The sequence below is a fragment of the Zeus faber genome, assembly GCF_960531495.2.
Source record: "Zeus faber genome assembly, chromosome: 14".
NCBI lineage: Eukaryota > Metazoa > Chordata > Actinopteri > Zeiformes > Zeidae > Zeus > Zeus faber.
Window position 1 is genome coordinate 7,229,238 of NC_137200.1, and position 16,093 is coordinate 7,245,330.

Genomic DNA, 16,093 nt, shown 5'->3' on the forward strand with positions numbered 1-16,093 from the left:
AATTATTCGGTCAATCCTATTCCACCCTTTACAGTGTGTACTGTATAGTGCTCATTTTACTTCTGCATAAATAAAATCTCAGTGTCTCCTCTGATAGCGGAAACCGATTCACCTCACAATACGCATAACGGAATTACTGACAGAAGCAGGAAGTAGTAAACTAAGAACGCTAAACGGCAAACATGGCTCCACGCACAGCATCGGAGCTTGTTTCTACCGAGGAGGAATTGCTGTTCACGGTGGTTAAACTGACGGAAGGGTCAAAAAGGAGCTGGTCTGTCGGCCTGTTCCATGCAGAGACAGGAGAGGGGGTTCAAACCCATGTTCTGCTCTGGATTCTATTACCTAGGATTATTTAGTGAACTTTGAAACAGAGTCACAAGGTGTAATTATTCTCACTCATTGCAAGATCCTCTAAAAAGAAACAGTACATAAATACCAATAAAATTGTTCCCTTTTATTTGTAAACTGAACTTTACAATGATCCTGGTCATTTACAATGAAGTCACCAATCCTGAATGAGCTGTTTGCGTATACTATTTTGTCTCTGTGTCAAAAAGTAATTAGTAGACTCAATTTTGGCCAACATATCAGAAATAAAACAGGAAAGCGATGACGTCCCATTGCTTCCAATGCAATTCTTCCAGGGAACGCTCCTCGCGCCCCTCATCCGAAGTCTACCCCGTGCCACGAAGCTGGTTGGCAGAAAGCATAGACTAGGCTTAACTGTGGGCTCACAATGTCTTGTCTGTCTGTGTCTGGCTGCAGTGCCTGAGGAGTTCATGTACAACCCAGTCAGCAGGTCATATGGAGAGCCACACAAAAGACCCGAGGTCCAGAATGCTACCATTGAATTCATAGCGCCATCTGAATACATGGTAGGAATTCCACAATTCTATGATGAAGATTTTACCTCTTAATGTGATTTTTATTTTTATTTGAAAAAATGTCTTCTTCCTTCTCAAATATGTCAGAGAAAACCTTGACATTTAATAAGTCATTAATGTTAACTTGTAATACACAAGTAATCAAATCAGCTTGTTTGTAGCTGTGATTGTGTGCATCCATACTATTTTATGTGTTCTGAGCACACATTTATATTCTATCAGGTGCTCGTGTGAAAAATTCACCACATTGATCTTGCTGCACTACAATTCTGACCCCCCTCCCCCCCCTTAAAACGTCTGGTCCTCAGCTGAGACCCCCGCAGCCCGCCGTTTACCTCTTTGTCCTGGACGTGTCTCACAACGCGGTGGAGACGGGATACCTGAATGTCGTCTGTCAGTCACTGCTGGACAACATTAATGCGTACGTACATTCGCCTACTCTTTCTTATTCCATATGTTGAACACTTTGTGTGTTTGTGCTTTTTTGTCTTCATTGCTTTTAATATCCTTACACACACACACACACACACTCACTCTCTCTAGGCTTCCTGGAGACTCACGGACAAAAGTGGGATTTATCACGTTTGACAGCACCATCCACTTCTACAATCTGCAGGAGGGGCTGTCGCAGCCGCAGATGCTCATTGTGTCCGACATTGAAGGTAAGAGCCCTTCAATGGCTGAATGCAAATGTTGATTGTGAAAACTTGGAGCCAAAACAATGTTAAAAAGCCAGATTTATTTAAAATGTTATAACTATTTTCTATATATTTTTTCCCTTTGAACTAAATTTGTACAAATCAAAAACAGATCAAAATAAGGTTTTGTAAGATAGTCAGATGGCTGCAGTAGGATATTGTTGGCTATTCACCATCATCTGCATGGCAATCTGAATGACTAAGTACTTGGAAAACAGGAAATGCCTATTTCCCACTCTTCGAAGCATGTCAAAGTGTGCCAAGTATCTTGTCTCTAACTGTTGATTAGAATATCAAACTTCCTGACTATCTTACTAGCTGCGGAAGTGTTGTGTTCGCAATTTAAAACCTTAAGGTTCATAAAACCTCTTCATAGCCAATGTTGGCATCAGTTTGCATACACAAACCCAAAATGTGATTTTTATTTTATACGGTTATTTTGATGCAATAACGCTCAACTTCAAGGTAGTGGCGTCATTAGGCATAAGGCTTACTCTTACGTAGTTTTATTGTGTTTCCTATTGCAAAATAGCTGTGAAAGTAATTAAAATTTTATTTGGGTGTTTGAAGACTGCAACTTAATCTTTACTCTTTTGCTCCCCAGATATATTTTTACCAACACCAGATAGCCTTCTTGTGAACCTCAATGAATGCAAAGAGGTAAGAATTTAGTTTTATTTGCAAATTGTCTTATCATTATGCACCAAGACCTGTTTATACAGTATACTCTGCAGAAGCGGATGTGGTGTGGTCAAAATCCTCTTGTCATTACATTTGTAAATATTAACAAAGGGTTATGCTTGGAGTTTTTTCTTTGTTATTGCCACAAGACAATAAATTATCTTGCCTGGCAGGGGGGGGTCATTATTGATTGTTTTGCATCTTAAAAATGCAATACAGCGGAGTTCAATCGCTTGTTGAAGAAAGGGTGGAGTCATTTCTGAAATTAATGACACTCAACAAACATGTTAAGTGTGTTTGCCGATTAAACCCTCAGCGCAGTCACTTATTTTAATATTTCTGCGTAATCCAGTAACTAATTGGCATTCTATTTATCCGGGACAATGGCAGAGTTGAGTTCCCCTTGTTCCTCTTTGTTGCCAAACAGTCAAAGCAACTATTCCCAAACTATTCACTAACTCCAGAGGTTCAGCCTTACAACATACCATTTCCAGACTGTTGAATGGATTGTTTTCTTTCTAGCTCTTGCAAGATCTTCTCAAGAGCCTTCCGCATATTTTTGAGAAGACTATGGAGACGCAGTCTGCCCTGGGCCCCGCGCTGCAGGCCGCCTTCAAGCTGCTGTCGCCCACTGGTGGACGCCTGTCTGTCTTCCAGACTCAGCTGCCCAACCTGGGTGTGGGGGCACTGAAATCGAGGGAAGACCCCAACCAACGCGCATCTGCCAAGGTAAGGCGCTACTGCTCTAATTCCTTAAAGGTGTTTTCATGGGTTGTTAAAAAAATGCAACATGCATTAGGTTGTTGTGGCCATCTCGCCTACCAAACACAAACCAAGTGGTGCTTTCAGGGACCTCCGGCACAGAGACAGACGTCAGGGTTTCAGACACAGTTTATTGTAGAGAGTGCTCAAGTTGGAATAACCGCCGGGGCAGATGGAGGTGTGTCATGACAAGGGCTCCTCTCCTGAGTGTGTGTGTGGGAATGGGGGTTTTACCTGTTGCTTGTTAGACCAACCAACGAGCAACAGGTATGCAGCCACCCTGTTCCTGGGTCCCGACTTACCTTGACCCAGGACAGGTGTGGCTGCTCAAACCACACCATCCCCATACCACAGTTGTGCTTTTTGTTAATTATGCTAACTTCCAAAAGTAATGTCACTTGAGAACCGCACTTTTCTATTCTTGATGAAACCCTTGGGCCAATGTTTATATGTATTTTTTTGTTTTTTTAAATACAGTGGAAAACAAACTCTTTTAAGAATGCAAATGTTCCCCTGACTCTCGTGATGAGAGGATTGAGTGGCTTTTGGAATGAAAGGTGCACAATTCTAGACCCAGGGTCGCCGACGTCATAGAGCAGTTCCTCAGATAGTGAAGTTCATAGCCCTTTTTAAGGTGTGGCAGATTGATGTAAATCTTATTCAGTCTTTGGGGGAACAATAAAAATAGTATATATTCGGTGCCATTTATATCGACAGAGAAATCAGCATTCTCCTGCTCAGAAAGCGAGCCGTGGCTTTCCTCTATGCTGTACTTGACCCATGCATTGGATGTTTATTGTTAGACTTTCGGTCATTATGTGTCCAACAAAATAATGATTATTATTATTAACTTCTATGCAAAATGCATGAATGCGATTGTGCTGTAATGATGTTTGAGAGTAGACTTGCACGCTCATGTTGTTTTTCTTTCATGTTATCAGCCTACATTGACAAAGAATTTAATTACCGTTTCTGTTTTTCCCCAAAGGTTTTTAAGTCATGTTTTTGTAGCTTGGAAAAAAAAAATAGCTGACAGTTTTTGTTGAATAAATGAACGAATTCATGAATGATGAATGATGGGTGTGCGGAAGTTCTAGACGCGCTGCCCTATGACTCATTGATTTCACCTTGGTGTTTTAATCAATTAAGTATTGTTTTAATGAGGAAGTTAGGAAGGCAAAACTCCAGTTTATGATATTGCTTTTTGCTGTTGGACAATATTTTACAATTGGTGGCTTGAAACAACCTTGTTAAATATTGTAAATGTTTAACTGAGTGACAGAAAAGTAATTGTCTTCTTGGAAGACAATAAATGAGTTGTTGATGATGAAAAAGCACCATGTATTGACGACACGTGGTCTTCTTTCTGTTTTTAAGGACATCCAACACTTATCTCCAGCAACTGACTTCTATAAGAAGCTGGCTCTGGACTGCTCTGGTCAGCAGGTGGCGGTCGACCTGTTCCTCCTCAGCTCTCAGTACTGTGACCTGGCATCACTGGGTGAGTTTAGACTCTGAATTGGGAGAGAAAAGCTCAGCAGACAGAGGAAGAGAGAGGGCAGCTAGTCCAGGAAACCTGACTTCAAAGGAGTCAACAGAGTCAAGGTTGAGGCCGGCTGAGTGTAAACCAGTCAATAATGCCTTTTTATTTGGGTAACCACTTTTGCAGTATTTATTTTAACCTACGTAGTTTTTATTTCACACACTACACCGTTTTAAGGCAAGATGATTTTATGGGCTGGTTTTCAACATAAATACTTTGAAATTCTAAACACTACCTTCAGTGCTGAAGGTGAATGAATGAAAAGTGCTCTGACTTATTAATGGACTGTTCTTAGTTGTACACAGAGTGTTTGTGTTTTTGAAGAAAATGTATGTGTACATATTTAAAAGAAATAAATGTTGAAATGACAACTATTTCAGAAATACCCAGCAAATAGTGTGTGAAGAAGATATGGATATATTCAAATTTCACAAGAGCATTACTTAGAAGATTTTGATGTGCGTTACTTCTAAATGTATTCTTGAATGATAAAAATGAATTAAATGAACATAATTTATTGGATATCGATGAACTATTAATATTCAATATAAATGTTTTTGGTTGTGACTTTAAGACTTTTGGATCCCATTCAAGATTTGTCTTTTACCACAGAAATAATACACAATGTTACTATCATATGTTCAGTGTCTTATTTGGGTCCCGACTCTGCTCCCCCTCCACAGGCTGCATATCGAGGTACTCTGCGGGAAGTGTGTACTACTACCCCTCCTACCACCACCAGCACAACCCTTCCCAGGTGGAACGTTTCCAGAAAGATCTGAAGAGATACCTGACCAGAAAGATCGGTTTCGAGGCCGTCATGAGGATACGTTGCACCAAAGGTCAGTTTGCACATGCTGACGTTTCTCTTTTCATGCTGATTTGGTAATTCTGTCCAACATATTGATCAATTGCAGTTTCATGTTATTCCTTTTATAGGAGATTGTTAATGCTTGAAATGTGTCATGTTGATGTGGAAATCGTATCCAATTTTACCAATTATTTCACACATTAAATTACATTAAATTTCATCATTTTAATTGGTGTTCATAGGATGCTATTGTTTCAAACACTGTAAAAGCCATTAAACTACATATTGTCCAAAAGCAACCACTTTTAAAAAATATATTTTTAAGCCTCTCACAATTTGTTTAGTTGAGATATAATCTGCATACTAGTGAATTACACTTTGAAATATGCAACCTTCTTGTGCTATGCATCAAATGGAACAATTCTCCAGCTATGAAATGTAGAAATGTATTTTTCTAAGCACTTCAGTTCTATAAAGAACAGTGTGGTTGAAAGACAAACCCTCCCAGGCATTATCATTTATTTGGTTATTTCCCAGGGACTGTTTGTAAGTTTGATGTCCTCTCTCTGTGCAGGTCTGTCCATCCACACATTCCACGGCAACTTCTTTGTGCGCTCCACGGATCTGCTGTCTCTGCCCAACGTGAACCCCGACGCAGGCTTTGCTGTCCAGATGTCCATCGAGGAGAACCTGGTGGACATGCAAGTGGTGTCCTTCCAGGCTGCCCTGCTCTACACCTCCAGTAAAGGTAGTCTATAATACTTACTTTAATGTTTACACATGTGTGGGGAAAACACACAATTAAGAAATTTTACAGACAGAAGGCATCAATACTGCAAAATCCATCAACAGTTGCTTCCATGAAGCAAAAAACTGTTTAATATTATTCATCTTCATTTTATTATTTAACATTATGGAAATGTCTGGTGTTTGACCTGTTTCCTCTCTCCCAGGGGAGAGACGGATTCGTGTGCACACCCTGTGTCTCCCTGTGGTGAACTCTCTATCGGACATCTTTGCTGGGACCGACGTCCAAGCCATCACTGGTCTGCTGGCGAGTATGGGTACGTACTACGCTGTACCTTATTGTTCACTAAGGATCTGCTCTAAAAGGAAAAAATAATTTTAAATCAATTACGATGCTAATTGAGGCTTGAAATGTGGCTGGTGTGTCCGTCATGACATTGGGAGCTACTGATACGAAGATCATGGTGAACGATACTAGAACCCCAGAGGTATTTGCTTTAACAGCGCAGTTCTAATTAGAGCGTTTATAGGGTGTAAGGTAGGAAGGTATGCATTTCTAACATTTATATTTAGTTATTTGGCATAAGGGTGTGTGTGTGTGTGTGTGTGTGTGTGTGTGTGTGTGTGTGTGTGTGTGTGTGTGTGTGTGTGTGTGTGTGTGTGTGTGTGTGTGTGTGTGTGTGTGTGTGTGTGTGTGTGTGTGTGTGTGTGTGTGGTATATAGGTCTTGCATTTCAACAATAAGATACAGGTACTTTATTAATCCCCAAATAGAAATTCAAGTGTTGCAGCAGCAATTACAAAAAATACACCTACAAATGTTTTTTTTTCTTTAAAGTAAATGCCCTTCTGAATGAAACAAGTAATTGCCTTTCCATCCACATGCAAATCACTGAAGCATTGCCCCTTATGGTCTTCATTTTTTACTTGAATAAACTTTGATTAGCATAATGGTCTGAGGCTGTACTTTATTACACAGAATAGATGGCTGCAGTAGGATATTGTTGGCTATTCACCATGGCAATCTGAATGACTAAGTACTTGGAAAACAGGAAATGCCTATTTCCCACTCTTCTAAGCATGTCAAAGTGTGCCAAGTATCTTGTCTCTAACTGTTGATTAGAATATCAAACTTCCTGACTATCTTACTAGCTGCGGAAGTGTTGTGTTCGCAATTTAAAACCTTAATTATGAGAGGCTGGAATTAAAAACTCACAGATCCTATCCTGTGCTCTTTTACCCTCCAGCTGTGGACAGATCGGTATCGGCCAGTCTCAGCGACGCCAGAGACGCCATGACCAACGCTGCCATTGACTCGCTGGCATCCTACCGCCAGTCTGTGCTGACCATCCAGCAGCCAGGCCTGCTTGCCCCCGCCTGCCTCCGCCTCTTCCCCCTCTATATCCTCGCTCTACTCAAACAGGCACGTTTTGTCTCACTTCGTCAAATGCTGCCGTCATTATTGGCTACGCAATAATTCACAATTTGGCTGCACCTCATGGTTAGTCATGGTAATGGAACCGGTCCATGATATCTTTAGGGATGGGGACCTTGTCGGCTCGTGGTTCCTTTACTTCTTCATAGCCAATGTTATCTCTGGCCTCTTGTTTCTGAGATCCTGAGTCCTTCCTTTCTACCTTTGATCCTTCCTTTCAGTATTGGTCTAGGTCTCTGTCCTCCCGAGGATCTTTGACGATAAACTGTATGAAGTAATCATTAAAAGCAGATTGAAACTATTTTATTAATTCAATTATGGGATCTAAATCAAATTGCCTTCAATTAATTAATTTTTTTTTTGTCTCCTGCAGATAGCCTTCAGGACGGGCACCAGCACCCGGCTGGATGACAGAGTGTTTGCCATGTGTCAACTCAAGTACCAGCCACTAGCCTATGTCATGCTGATGGTCCACCCTGCGCTCTACCGCATCGACGACCTGACGGACGAGGTGAGTGTCCTGACCTGTCTGACTCAATCACTTGGTATTTAAAGCCGCTTTAAAATACCATAATGCCTCACAACAGTGAGTGTATGACTGAGAACTCTATGTTGGTCTGTGTCACCAAATTATTCTTGACTGCCTGAAGGACCAATTTGACTTGAATATTGACGTGGCAACTGCAAATAATACCTCACACCAATGCCCACTTTCGCCAATATTTGTTTTGTTCATTTAATTGTGGATATTATATTTTGATATTGAGGTATTCTTAAAAGAATTTATATCAAAGTCAAGTTATTTTATTTATCAGATGCACAGTATAACACCGGGTCATTCTGAACAGTGAAAATCCTGTGACAGAAAAAGCGACAACTACATAGAAGCCATTGAATTTTGAAATAAGGTATTCAATTATTAAAAAAAAAAAAAAAAAAAGTCTACATAATAAAAAAAACAACCCACACGCAGGATAATAATTTAGAAATAATAAATATTATAAATATAAAGTGGAGGTGTGCAGATGAATATGTACATTGGGTCATTGAATCAATGAATGACTCAATGAATGTACAATTGATCATTGAGTATATGTAGAATTGTTGTGATCAATTTGACCAGTAGCTTCGTATTGCTGGTTAAAAAGCTGTTTCAGCCTGGCAGACCTGCCAACTTGCACGCATTTTCTCTTCTCCTCTCACTCTTCTCACTCACTCAATATCCACTGATGCTTTATTGTCCATGAGGCGTAATGCTGCATTTCTGTGGTAAAATAGGTAATGGGGGAGTAATAAGCAAGCACAAAGGTGACCATAATGTTAACATATAAAACATGAGCTGCACCGATCGATCGATGACCGGAATCTGCCGGTTTTTAGCTTGAACGTTGACCGATGACCGGCCGATCAGTGTCAGATATATCCGATAATCTGTGCCGGTCAAATTTACACGTCCAATACTGTGCTCATGTACCGTACTGGTAAAAATGCTCCGATACTCAAACCCAATACCACGTAATGTAGCGTAGGGGCGTCGTTGACGCTCAAAAAGAGAGAGCAAAAGAAAGAATGTCAGCTGTTTGGTGGTACTTCAAGGTAAACAGACAGGATCAGATAAATTATTCATCTATCGCCTGACATTATTCCAAAACTGTGCAGACTGTGTATCTATCACTGTTACTACAGAGGAGCTTCTGTTGTGGTTGTGACTGCACGTGATAAAAGGTTTGACTCTTTTTTGAGACTCGGTTCTTGACGAGTCACTCAGTAAAACAATACGTTTGATTTCATTCCATTGGTTTAACGCACGGTGAGCAAAAGAGGAATTAGGTGAATGAGTGTTTATTATTTATTTATTTATTTATTTATTTATTTATCTATTTCTCTTATCTATTTATTTATCTATTTAATTGGCTAATTAATTAGTTAATTGGCTATTTATTTATTTATTTATTTATTTATTTATTTATTTATTTATTTATTTATTTATTAATTTTTACAATGATTCCAATTTATTTTGGAATGGCAAGTACCATAATTAAACCTCTTGAATCATATAAATATAATATAAATGTATATTTGCACTTAAAAGTGAAAGAGATTTTTATTTTAAGTTTGAACAGGACATTTGCATTTTAGTTATATGTTCTGTCCTACTACCGTAAAACTCAGTGAAAGTTACAGGTTTCTTTGTACTGAAACTTGGTGACAGTCCCATGTTCTATTGTATTGCAACTCATGTTCAAATATGGTTTTATAGTGAAAAATGAACAATAATAAACACACAGTGTCAAAATCAGCAATGTCACTATCATGGTAACTGAAAATTGAAGCAGTAGTCAGTCTGTGCAGCTGTCCCATCACGTGAGCGTGATCAGATCACGTGATGTATTTGTCATTGGCGTACAGCAGATAAACCCAATGGCACCAAATTATACGAAAATGTGATTTCTCTGATCATAGATATAAACTCAAAATGACTGGACAACAATTTAAAAGGTATTTGATAGTCAACTTTTCATTATGGAAATACTGTACGATTGAATGAAAATCGAAATCAGCCAAAACTAGAATCGGCAGATCAGACGCAAGAACAAAAGATGTTAGAACCACCGGAGAACATGTCCCAGAACACAGTCAGCAGGATACTTAATAAGAACTCAATAAGAACTCTGGAGTGAAAGAAGCATGAACTCAACAGGGAGCAGAGGTTGAAGTGGCTTTGCTTTAAATAATAAATCAAAGTCACTGTCATTTATTGACAGTACCCATATTTCCTCAAATAGTGAAGGGGGCTTTTATTTACCTCAACTGCCATCTGGGTGCCATGCTCCTCAAAATAAATACATCTAAAATAAATGCAATAAATGCATAATTGCATTCTTTTTTTAGTTCGGAGACACAGGAACGGCCGAGACGCACAGTGGACCAGAGATCACGCTCTCTGTTATGCAATCCACTGTCCTGATCCAATGCAGAACATCCCTGGTTTAAAATGTTTCAAAACTAGAAGCTAACTAAAACAATAGATCTAAATAAAAACACAGGAACCGTACCAATGCGCAGTGCGCTCGGAGCGCAGCGAATTACTGGAGGAGAAAAAACAGACTCTGGCCCGTTTCCCACTACACCAAAAACCCGGTACCACCTGCTAACAATCGGCATTTGTCACCAGTCAGAAAGGAGAAACCCGGGTTCGGTCCTGGGTCAAATGACCCTGCAGTAGACCCGGGTTTTAATCGGCTCCACCTCCGATCGGCTCTGTTGTCAACAAGTTTGTTGACTTGGGAAAAGGAGGAGGTTGAATGACCCGGAAAGGGAGGTTATAGTCCCTTCCCTGCCATGACACAATGGCATTTGGACCAATCGCGATGAGTGGAGATCTCAGAACGAGAGAAAGTCCAAAGACAAAGTTTGCCTCTGGGGCATGCGCAGAGCACACCGCAAGAACCCAGATCACCCCATCAATTTGTTCTTATCTTGTTCTGAAGACGTCTTTTTGCTCAAGAACTCCCACACGCCCCACCCACCAGGCCACGAAGCACTCCAGCACCGCTCCCAGTCGGTCTCCGAACTGGAGGGGCGTCTCCTCTCCCCGCCGCCCAAAGGACCAGCATGGATACTCCCATGCTGCTTCTACAGTCCCCCCCCCGCCCCCCCAAATAATAAAAGCATACTCCTCTCCTGGTAAGGGGAAAGGTGTCAATTGCCTATTTTAACGGGTTTACCGGCGTGTAAAAAAAACGGGTATGCCCTTACACCTTTTGGTGTAAAAGTGGTATAACAATCGTCAACAGTCTGATTACCACGGGTGGGAAAGTTAATGTGCTGATGATATTTGGGCAAAACTTTCCTCATATCAGCTCTATTGAAGTCGCCAACAACAATAGGAGCTGCCTCAGGGTGAGTGTTCTCTAGACCATGAATTACTCTGTATAAGTTCTCTAGCGCACGTTTTATCTACATGCGGGGGAATGGAGACTGCCATGATTAAAGCAGAGCTGAATTCCCTAGGGAGGAAGAAGGGGACAGGCTTTTGCAGTTAATAGCTCCAGCTCAGGTGAGCAGTGTGTTGAAAGTACCGCTACATCCGACAACAGCCCCAGCGAGAGTTAAGCATAAAACAGAGCCCCACCCGCCTCTCAGTTTACCTGACTCTATGGTTCCAGCCACCGCACCGTAGGGCCCAGCCAGGTCTCAGTAAACGCCAGCACTCAGCAGTTCGCAATGTCCCGCTGGGATTTAATCTGTGCGTGAAGTTGGTCCATTTTATTGTCCAGGGATTGAACATTTGCCATTTGCCTCAATCTCGCCATCTCCAGGGGGCGCTTAATATCAGTGAGAAAACCATCCCTCAGCCCAGGGTGCAGCAGCTGTCTGTGGAGAAGCTCAGCAGGGAGGGGGCTTTCCTCATGGACACTGGAGCGGTGAGTCACAAGAGCTACAAGGTCAATGTGAAGATTTAAGTCTGTAGAGTTGTTATTTTCCTCCCATTTACATTTCAAAAGTGTAACTGACCAGTTTACCCAGATCTAGGAATTCTTGGTTTTTGATCACGCAAGTAGGTATGCACATACTACGACACTGTCTGATAACACTAGAATATAGGCTAGGATTAAAAAAATAAAATAAAAACTGAAACGAAAGCCTATATTAAAATGACTTTGACACAGACTTTATTTTTCTGTTCTTTTTTTTTTTTTTTTCCATCACTACCTTGTGGTGACCACAAAAGTCTATTCTGTTCAATCAAAGTAAGGGATTGGATGGGTTGTCTCCGAGTTTCTGCCCAATTTTAAGAATTGGTATCACTAGTGAGAAAGTGGCATCTACAAGTTAGAGTTCATGGCGCCTGCTGTCAGCATTGGGTTTTCTTCACTCTTGTGACGCCGTTTCCCAACAGGTGATTTATCTGTGGGTCGGAAGGAACTGCAACCCCAACTTCCTGACTCAGGTCCTGGGGGTCCAGAACCACGCTGCTGTGCCTCAGAACCTGGTAAGAAACTTGGAAGGGCAACCAGGCGGTCGGCGCCACCGAACACACACATTAGTCTCCATACCAGTCTCCGCTCACTACAGTATCCATTGCAGCCTCTAAAGGCAGACATCACGAATGAGGAGGAGCATTACAAATCAGGCCTTCTGCAACTTCGCTTATTATACACCAAAACTTAATAGTCCTTTGAAATGTCCACCACTAACGGCCAGGTGTTTTTATTTCTCTCCACCAGTACTTGCTGCCAGAGTTGGACACTGCCGAGTCGCAGAGAACCAGGGCTTTCATTGGCTGGCTCAGGGATCAGAGGCCTTTCTTCCCCACCCTCCACATCATCAGGTACACAAGACAGAAGGAGTCCAAAGTGCATGCACCTCCTCTGCTGTAGGAAAATGAACTAACCATTAATGGATGAGAATAATCAAGTGTGGCTGGTTAGATTTGTAAAATGTATTAAATCTTTGACAATCACCGTCTTCTTAAGAGTGTCTCCGGGTTGTGAACTGTTGACGGCTAACCCTCCTCGTTTCCCGCCGCGCTCTCGTTTCTCTTCACTCAGGGATGAGAGCCAAATGAAGACCAGCTTTATGCAGAACATGATCGAGGACAGAACCGAATCGGCCCTGTCCTACTACGAGTTTCTCCTCCACCTCCAGCAGCAGATCTCCAAGTAAAAAGTCGCAACCCAGAGCTCAGATTGCGTGTGTGCGAGCGAGCGGCACAAGGGCTGCACTGCTCTTCTTGAGGATGCCTCCAACTCTGGTCCACCATCTCTCTCACATCATGATCTCCTCCGATCTGCGACTGCCCTAGAAAGAAGGAAAAAAAAACAACAACGCCACACCTGAGCCAAGAAGAGCTACACTGATAAGGATCACAGTTTAATCAAAATCCAAAGATTTGACAGAGTGGATATGAGATGTATGTGGCAGATGAGAAACTCTGGATTCCGTTCCCTATTTGTCACATGTTGAAACTAGAAAGAAACTTGTGACCATTATATTGTGTTTAAAAAAAAAAAAAAAAAAAAGAAAAAAAAAAAGATGTCTGCGCTCATAGAACAATGCTGTTTGACAGGTGTTGGATCAGATGCAGTACAGGCAATTGGCGAGAAAAGTCATTCTGTTCAAAGAAAGCACAGTTGTCTTGATTAATAAAAAATAATTTAATGTAGGTATGCTTGATGCTAGGTGAATGACCGAGTGATTCTGTGCTCAGACTGTTATGAGTGTTTCCTCAAGCGTTTGTAAATCGTAGACCTGGGCTATAACAAAAGCTAACACGCTAAGGACGGCACGTGTGATTTTTTTATTTTTATTTTTATTTTTTTTCCTCCCCCCTTACGTGTCCTCGTATTCGCATGTCTGGCGAATATGTACACTTAATATGTACGCTTAAAAAAGGAAGGAAAAAAAAAAAATGATGCTGCAAAGGTGTGTGTGTGTGTGTGTGTGTGTGTGTGTGTGTGTGTGTGTGTGTGTGTGTGTGTGTGTGTGTGTGTGTGTGTGTGTGTGTGTGTGTGTGTGTGTGTGTGTGTGTGTGTGTGTGTCCGTCCGTCCGTCCGTCCGTCCGTCCGTCCCCCCCCCCCCCCCCCCACTCGCTATTACTGGCTGCCTCGAATGTGTTCTAAGCAATGGAAAGTAGTTTCACCCTGTCCTGGTTTGATCTGTCCCTCAAGTGTGCTCATTCGTCGTCTCTAAAGATTTCAGAACACCCCTGATGACGTTGTTTCTGTTTAGTTGTTTAATTTATGAGACTCCCAATCTGATTAAATTTCTGTAATTGCCTTGTATGGGAACTCACTTTTTATTATCAAGCCTCTGTTTAGAAACTGGCTCTATATATGGATATTTTAATATAATAGTATATGGGAAATTCTTTAACACAGACATAACAAAGCCATTGTTATCTTTTAATCATACTTATTGATACTTGTATATTGAAAAGACTACATTATATAAAAGTAAAGAAATGCTGATGATTTTAGTATGAACATATTAAGGTGAAATGTCGATAAGAAAATAAAATGTTTGGGACTTTTTAAATGTAGTTTTTCTTTTGGGTGAGAAGCATGTGAATAGTATGAGCTTTGGGTAAGAACATTTTAATAACTTTTTAAATTACTTTTTTACTGATTTAGTGTAGTCTTAAAGATAAAGTCAAAAGTAATGAACTTTTTAAACAACTGAAATGTGTTGGCTTCTGGGTCTATGAAAGGACCTGTCGTTTCACCTTAATGCGGACTGGCCAAATGTGACCTCTGTAATTGATGCACGCTGGAAGGGGAAACCCACCAAGCAAAGTCAGGAAGAAAGACTCGGTCCTACAAGCTTCAAAACTGGCGCATCCTTTCCGGATGCGTGGAAAAAGAATGCATCCGTCATAACAGAAATGTGTATATCACAGAATTCAGAACAGGTACTTTTTTATTTATTAATTAAATTGTGCAGTAATGTAACAACAGTACCTATAACTATGCTTTAACTTCTATGCAATTTGCATGTTTTCAAAATTATCCATTTGGAAAAAAAAAAATCATTTTATCCTTCGTATTGGAAGAGAAACGCACTACTACTGGCGGGAAAAAGGAGTAGTGGTAGGTGCTCGGACAACGCTGAGTGGGTAGTCATCCACTGGAGATAAAACTCTTAAAATAGGCAACATGTTTCGACCAAAAGCGATCTTTGTCTGGGTGTGAGACAGGTGAGGCCTTATTATAAAGACATGCACTTAATGTAAGAAAAGAAAGAAACAGTCTTGATTTGTCACACAACACATGCTTGCACACACACGCACATGCTTTGATGGTGGCCGGTGAAATGGATCCTCTGCATTTAACCCATCCTGGCTTGTCCTTCCTCCGGGGCCACAGCCAGGAGCAGTGGGCAGCATATGTGGACGCGCCCGGGGACCAGGTGACGAGTGTCCATCGCTGGTCAGACGATGATGGGTGCATGTTTTTGTTGGGGGTCCTTACTGACGTGAGGTGGAGGAAACCCCATGTGAGCACGGGGAGAACATGCAAACTCCACACAGAAAGGCTCCTATTTGGGAGATAACCCGCCCGGAGCACGGTGCCAACAGCGCCCCAGGCGGGAATCAAACCCAGGACCTTCTTGCTGTGAGGCAGCAGTGCATGTACTGTGCCACCGTGCCACTGTAGAAAAATAATTGGGGCGCAAATAAATAGAAAGTCCACGCCAGACATGAAAATAATATAGCCTGTGTGCTATGATATATTGCCACATATCCTATAATCTTATAATATAAATAAGAAGTATAAAGTGTGTGTATATATATATAGTAACTGCTCTTCCACGGCTTTTCCGTTCTTATTTTGACGTCATGTTTGACAGGCGGAAGCCTGGTTGAATGGCTGCCTTTCGTTTATTTGACCTTTGACCCCTCGCTACGCGCGTCCTCGACCCGTCGGTCGCGCGCTTTAAACGGGCGGCGAGCGATGACGTCACTGTGGTGCGCCCTCTGCGACGCAGTGCCCCCCCCCTCCCCCCTCTCACTGTGCCGATTGTTGTT

General features: G+C 41.5%; 1 protein-coding gene across 2 annotated transcripts in view; it reads left to right on the top strand.

Moving 5' to 3' along the window:
- sec24a (SEC24 homolog A, COPII coat complex component) overlaps positions 1–14,590 on the top strand; it is a 28,128-nt gene extending 13,538 nt beyond the window's left edge. For both annotated transcript variants that reach the window (XM_080013242.1, XM_080013243.1), the window contains exons 9-23: positions 769–878; positions 1,196–1,308; positions 1,431–1,549; positions 2,190–2,245; positions 2,789–2,995; positions 4,406–4,529; positions 5,255–5,413; positions 5,957–6,130; positions 6,336–6,446; positions 7,376–7,555; positions 7,941–8,074; positions 11,886–11,990; positions 12,467–12,559; positions 12,795–12,898; positions 13,119–14,590. In XM_080013242.1, coding sequence (XP_079869368.1) covers positions 769–878; positions 1,196–1,308; positions 1,431–1,549; positions 2,190–2,245; positions 2,789–2,995; positions 4,406–4,529; positions 5,255–5,413; positions 5,957–6,130; positions 6,336–6,446; positions 7,376–7,555; positions 7,941–8,074; positions 11,886–11,990; positions 12,467–12,559; positions 12,795–12,898; positions 13,119–13,233 — 1,904 coding nt within the window. In that variant the 3' untranslated portion in view covers positions 13,234–14,590. The remainder of the gene's footprint in view (positions 1–768; positions 879–1,195; positions 1,309–1,430; positions 1,550–2,189; positions 2,246–2,788; positions 2,996–4,405; positions 4,530–5,254; positions 5,414–5,956; positions 6,131–6,335; positions 6,447–7,375; positions 7,556–7,940; positions 8,075–11,885; positions 11,991–12,466; positions 12,560–12,794; positions 12,899–13,118) is intronic.
- Positions 14,591–16,093: the final 1,503 nt, after the last annotated feature.